A 6,032-nucleotide genomic window follows, 5' to 3' on the forward strand; every position below is an offset into this window, starting at 1 on the left:
CCAACATCCACAGCTATTCTTCACAGACGCCGACACAGCTATCCACTCCCTCCGAGGAGTATAGACAGACCGGCAGTTTGAGAAGATCACACCTAGGGGCTCAGTAGAATGGAGGGTTGGGGCTCTCAACTGGGTCTTTGGAGCCTAAGATCTCATATACTTCACCTAACCTGCAAGTCCCGAGTTATACTGAGAAGCCGCTATACACGAGCTATGACCGAAAGGGGTCTATTAGGCACTTGCGCCGGTGCAAGGACGAGTTGTTCCTCGGTGCTACGGCCAAGTCAAGTGCCCCAGAACGGCCAGGACAGGCACCCGCGCTCTGTTGCTCTCGGACATCGGGGGCATGACCTTAGACCGCAAGGCGACTCGGAGCATCGGCATGGAGCGCTTGGAGGACATGCTCTGGGTGGCTCTTCGCGCCGTCGTCGCGTTAGGGGTGGGGCACGACGACTACAAGCTAACCAACTATCGGCCAATGGAGGACAAAGAGATGGTCATCGACTTCGACTCGTCGTATCTCTTCGAAATTGGGGAGGACGATCCCGAGTCCGTGGCAGAATCTGGTGTTGAGTCTGTTGCCCGCATGTACCACAATGCTCATGCCGACTGGACACCCTACTATGCCAAGTTGCGGAAAAAGGGAGAGGAACGGCGCGCAAAGATTGTGGCAGGTCAGATACGGACTCCCGAGATGCGTACGTCAGGGATGCGCCCAGGGATCGTGCCAGGCACTCCTTATGGTAGATAGTCCTCCGGCGAGGAAGATCAACGAAGCATTTAGACTTTCTATCACGAAGAAAAATGAATGTCCGCTTCCGGCGGGCTCTCAGTGTGCAACGAACTATCAGCGGTGTTCATGTTATGTTACAGTACAATTATGGTCTCGCTCGCTGAGAGGGATGTCATCACCACAAGCACGCTCACAATACACATGGGAGAAGATGGGGACCAGCTCATGATCTCATGATGTCCATTCATGAAGGTGAAGGTGCGAGTACGTCTTGTATATTATTCAAGCCAGAGCTGTTAATATCTTGAGCACCTATATGTAAAGAGGCATTCAAACTAGGTTCTATGTGGGGACCCCGCGACTGTGTGGAGCGTTAGTTTTCCTTGTCCTCGTCGGGGTGAGGAAGAGACCGAGGAGCGTCCCGTAGTTACATGTAGGATTAAGGGTACGGCCTCTATCATTGAGAAGGTCAGCAATTCTGAGCTGAGCTGCTGAGTGCTTGAAGAGGTGCGCCTCTTTGGCTCTCAGCGTACGACGGCGCCGTAGGATGCTCCCGAGGTCCTGGAAAGACCTGTCAATCTTGACAGATAGCATTTGGTCTAGGATGAAAGTTGAAGTCTAAGCACGTGGAGCCATGTCTTCGAATGAAGCTGAATGCGAAGTCCTCCGACTCCAGTAGTGCAAAGTCGGAGAGCGCTAAATGTGCGAAAAACGCCATTTTGTACCATGCTGAGACGGGGGAGCCGAAAATGGAGGCCAGGTCATAAATCCGGGATGTTGGAAACACGTCCTTAAGAAACAGAATGCCCAAGCCTGGCGCCAGAGAGAGGCTTGGGACATGGTGGGGCGGCGGCTATCGACCAGCTGGCTGGAGGGGTTGAGCCGCGCAGGGGTCGGAGAAATGGTACCGGGTACCTGTCAGAGACAAGTGCGCCTCACTGTCGACGCCGCTGAAAATAGCGACATGCGCCGCCCAATTCGGCGGCTTCAACAGCGATTTCTCGACTTAAAGTGTACGTTTACCTACATGTACACTGGCTAGTGTTGGTGTCAGGACTGGAATATCTCCAGCTAGTACACTGTATTAGAGCCACAGGAACCATATAATCCACGGGGTGATTTTCCTTTGAAATATGGCTCGATGGAGGTAACTCCACGCCGAATAACTATTGACGAATCTATTACAAATGAATCTCTCGGCTTTATCATGTGAAGTTTCGTATCAATGATCCCTCTATTATCTACGCGATGTGTAGAATAAGGCTAACGGCTATGCCTCGGATGCAGCAAGCAATCGGGGCGCCTGTTTCTATCATGATGATCCATCTCTGCATGCCCAGGTGTAGACCGGACATGAGCCAGCACGACATCGAGGTCGATGATCCGAGGAAGACAGCTAATACGCCGGGTACAAACAAAGGATAAGGTAGGTATTCGTGACAGTACAACAAAGGAGGGAGTAGGTATTCGTGACAACAATCTCGGCAGCTCCGACATAATGCCACAGATTGTGTTTTCGGTTCTTTGTATCAGCTCACTCGTCAGTCTCGTGATATGGTGACTTTGTCAGAATAGGGGGTAGGTAACGGATCCGGAGTAATCATATCAATGGCATCTGAGGTTAAGGGACAGCTCAATAGCACTCGAGTGAGTCGGAACCTTTGTTTCTAGTTGCGACCATGGGGGCCAAATACCGGCTTGTATCCTTGATGTTGTGGATGATTCCCAGTCCGTGACACAGTTATCACTGCCGTTGAATACGAAATACGCCATGGCTCAGGCCAATCCCGCGCAGGCCAATGCTGCTCCGGCCAATCCTCCGCCGGTTGATCCCGAACCAAAACAGAGGTCATTAGACTACTTCGAATACTATATTCGTGGTCAGGGTCGAGCATGGGATGAGCGACAGCGCAGAGACATCTTTCGGCAGTACAAAATCCCTCGATATCGCGGTGGCGTGAAGGGCTGGCCAGGTGTCAAGCGGAAGGATTTTGTCCCCGACCCGACAAGCCAGAGAGCTCATCCCACAGGGCAAACTTTGCTCAGTTGCCCTCCGACAGTTCACCTCAGGGACATAGGGATGCTGCCATCTTAGCTGCAAAAAGACTAACCCGACATCTTCGGCAAGAATTCAATGGTCACCTCCGATTTGTCAAGATTCTCGGCTGGGGCGGCCAGGGTCTAGTCGCTCTCTTTAGGGATCGGAACGACGATGGGACCAGAGCGTACTACGTCGTAAAATGCACCCTGAATGACGATCCGAGTCTCCTTGAGGAAGAGGCTGAATATATGGAGGTGCGTTTTCAAGCCATTGCAGAGTACCTACATCTACTCTGTGTACCCGAATTGGATGTTTCGGATACTTGGATGCTCATGATACTATCTGGCTACATGTAGAGATTCCAAGATTCCGAGCATATGGTACAAATTGTTGCGCCAAAACGGAAGGCTCCACAGCCGGAGTCTGAGGAGGATCCCGAGTCCTCAGAGGATGAAAACGCGGGTGATGAAGATGCCGGCTTCGTTCTCTTCCTTGAGTACTTCCCGCGCGGTACATTGCACCAACTATGCAAGGCCGCCGCATCGAGAACTCCGCCGGCAGCCATGAGTAATCAGACGCTGTGGGCTTTTTTTGATTGCTGTAAGTCTCTGTCAACTCCCCGGTTGCGTTGGGGTCTAATGGTACTAAGGTCGCAGCATTCCAGATGGCCCTCGCCCTTCTTTATCCGTCCACATTCTGGAGAGACCACAAATCCGGTGTCAAGAAGCGGGAGCGGATTCCGGGTGTCCCTGTCCAGACCGACTTGAGTTTTGGTCTGCCCGGGTATGACGAACCTTCGGATTATGTTCATTTTGACACCGATCCAAGTAACAGTAAGTCTCAATCCACCACCCAATCCAAATAATTAAAAGGATCTCCCTACCTATAGGTGGTTCTAGCCATGTACGATGTGCTGACTACTCCCGATGGCCACCAGTACTTGTTGGCGACTTTGACGAGACAATGTATCACGTAGTCTCACCAGTCTTGAAGGTTTGTGCCCTGTGAGTAACATGAAAACACCGCTTTTGAATCAGCTCCTGACTGGATCTAGCTCAATGACTTCGGACTCTTGGGCGACGCCAATGAAGCGATGGATCATCCACACAACTGGGAGCAGGTAGCCCTCTTGCTCAGCCTGACATCTAAGCTAACAAAACCCCAGACAGACTGCATGGGACTGGAGGGAACGCGGGAAAGACCATTGGTTTACGCCGGTGAGGCAACCTAACAGGTTAACTCATATGGACTCACACCCCTACCGGGCTCACTAGTAAATGCCCCGGAACATAAAACTAACAGTCTGCTATCAACACAGGAGCAATTCACGACCGAATGGAACTATATCAAGGAGCCCCGCCATATTCCGCCAAGGTTGCCGGATGGTATGGTTGGACAAGTAACCTGTGGCAAATCGGACAAGTGATGTGGTGTCTAATCACCCACTGCCGACCACCCGTTGGGCCTATCCCGGAAAGAGCCGAACACCTACTTCAAAATCTTTTGCCAGGCGAGGACCCAGACCAATATGACAAGAATATCAAATGGAGGAAAGTAGACAGAGCTGCCGCTGCTGCCGCTGCTGCTGCCGCGGCCGGGCCTCTGGGGGGTGGTGGCGCTGGTGCTGGGGCCGGTGGTCCAGGCGGTGCTGTGGATGGCGGTGGGGTGGGAGTTCCGGGAGGTGCTATAGGCGGCGGTGTCGCGGGTGCTGGTGGTGTGGGTGTTCTGGCCGGTGGAGTAGCTGGAGGTGCGGTGGGTGCTCTGGCTGGCGCTGTGGGAGCTGGTGCTCTGGGTAGTGCAATAGGTGGCGGTGGGGTTCCAACCGCTGCTGCGGCCGCTGGTGGGGCGGGTGCTCCGGCTGGCGCTATTGGAGGTGGTGCTGCCGGTGGTGGTGCTCTTGTTGGTGGAGCTGGTGTTCCGGCCGGTGCTCCGGCCGGCGGTGGAGCTGGAGGTGGGGCGGGCGCTGCGGGCGCTGGTGGGGCCGGTGCTCAGGCCGGTGCTGCGGGGGGCGGTGGGGGCGGGGCTGGAGGAGGGCCACCGGTCCCAGGGGCCGGCCCAACCACGGGTCCAACCTCCTCAGGCAGTCAAGAGGGCCCCGCCGGCACCTGGCGGCGGACCAGTTAGGCCAGCAAGGAGAGCTCGGATGTGCCACAAGGTTCAGCTCAGCCAAGGGGCAGACCCCCGGCAAGGCGCCATAAAGGGAGACTCAAGGCCAAATGGAGTTATGGGATGTACGTCTGTCGAGATGACAGCCCACTCTTCAAGGACGTCGATCCGACGTCGATCCGGATCTCAGGGCTCTCGTTGCACGGTGTATGATGGACCAGCCGGCGGACCGTCCTGGGCTGCATAGCATGCGCGGGGTCATCGACAATAAGCTGCGTCAGCAATATGCCGCCAACGACCCGGATAACGGCAGGCTGAGGGACGACCTTGCCGACTTGTATGACCTAACCGCTCCTCCGACGGCACAGCCCCTAAGAAAGTTGAAAAGGGTGCGTTTAGAACATAAACTTCAACTCCCTTTCTAACTTAGACTCCCCTTGGGACACAAATCACTAACATTGACTGTTTGGAATCTGCGAAGTGGCTGAAGGGAAGAGACAACAATATTGACATGCAGGATAGCGTAGACAATAGCGAGGATGAGGCGGACGGAGCCGGAGCACAACAGCAAATTCAGCAACCTGCAGCACAGCCTCATTGGATCAGACTTAGGGTACCTGCAGCACTGCAGCAACTGCAGCAGCCTGTACCCCAGCAACAACCTGCAGAACACGAGGAAGTGGACATTGAGAGTGATTCGAATGACGATCTGCACGAAGATTTCTTTAAGGGAGATTCAGGTTTGGACGGGGAGATCACAGAGGAAGATTCGGGCCCAGATGCCACGGAGGAAGATGCGGATGGAGTCCCTATGTAATTTCTTCCAAGATTACGAAGGATAAGCGTGATGTTAAACAAGGGATTTCCGGCAAAATACCCACCAAAAAGGACCTAGACAAACGATTACAGCTGGCCGTCGGTCTTCGGTCCTCGCGAGAGGCTCGGAGTCTCTACAATTCTCATCACGACGCCGCCATGGCAGTCGCCTCCCCGCATCGCCCCCCCTTCGACAACATGCCGACCGAGATCATCGCACTGATCCTGGGCTTCCTGCTAGCCACGCCGTCAGAGAATGGCGAGACATGCCCCATCACTTACAACCAGCTGACCGCCTCGCTTTGACATAAGAGCGGATATACTCGTTGACAGAAT

At 54.2% G+C, this 6,032-nt stretch overlaps 2 protein-coding genes across 2 annotated transcripts in view; one reads left to right on the top strand and one right to left on the bottom strand.

The window, feature by feature from the left end:
* Nucleotides 1-402, bottom strand: part of N656DRAFT_786541 (uncharacterized protein) — a gene marked incomplete at both ends in the record, with an annotated part of 3,037 nt that extends 2,635 nt beyond the window's left edge. The window contains one exon of the mRNA XM_064816533.1: nucleotides 359-402. Coding sequence (XP_064673621.1) covers nucleotides 359-402 — 44 coding nt within the window. The remainder of the gene's footprint in view (nucleotides 1-358) is intronic.
* A 2,102-nt stretch (nucleotides 403-2,504) lies between these two features.
* On the top strand, nucleotides 2,505-5,697 carry N656DRAFT_825978 (uncharacterized protein; the record flags this gene model as incomplete). The annotated part of the gene is made up of 9 exons (XM_064818464.1): nucleotides 2,505-2,613; nucleotides 2,862-3,028; nucleotides 3,131-3,374; nucleotides 3,431-3,607; nucleotides 3,712-3,778; nucleotides 4,077-4,159; nucleotides 4,285-4,893; nucleotides 5,040-5,269; nucleotides 5,311-5,697. The coding sequence occupies 9 exons, from the start codon at nucleotides 2,505-2,507 to the stop codon at nucleotides 5,695-5,697; spliced, it is 2,073 nt and encodes a 690-aa protein (XP_064673622.1).
* Nucleotides 5,698-6,032: the final 335 nt, after the last annotated feature.

The sequence above is a fragment of the Canariomyces notabilis genome, assembly GCF_033297395.1.
Source record: "Canariomyces notabilis strain CBS 508.74 unplaced genomic scaffold N656scaffold_2, whole genome shotgun sequence".
Lineage (NCBI taxonomy): Eukaryota > Fungi > Ascomycota > Sordariomycetes > Sordariales > Chaetomiaceae > Canariomyces > Canariomyces notabilis.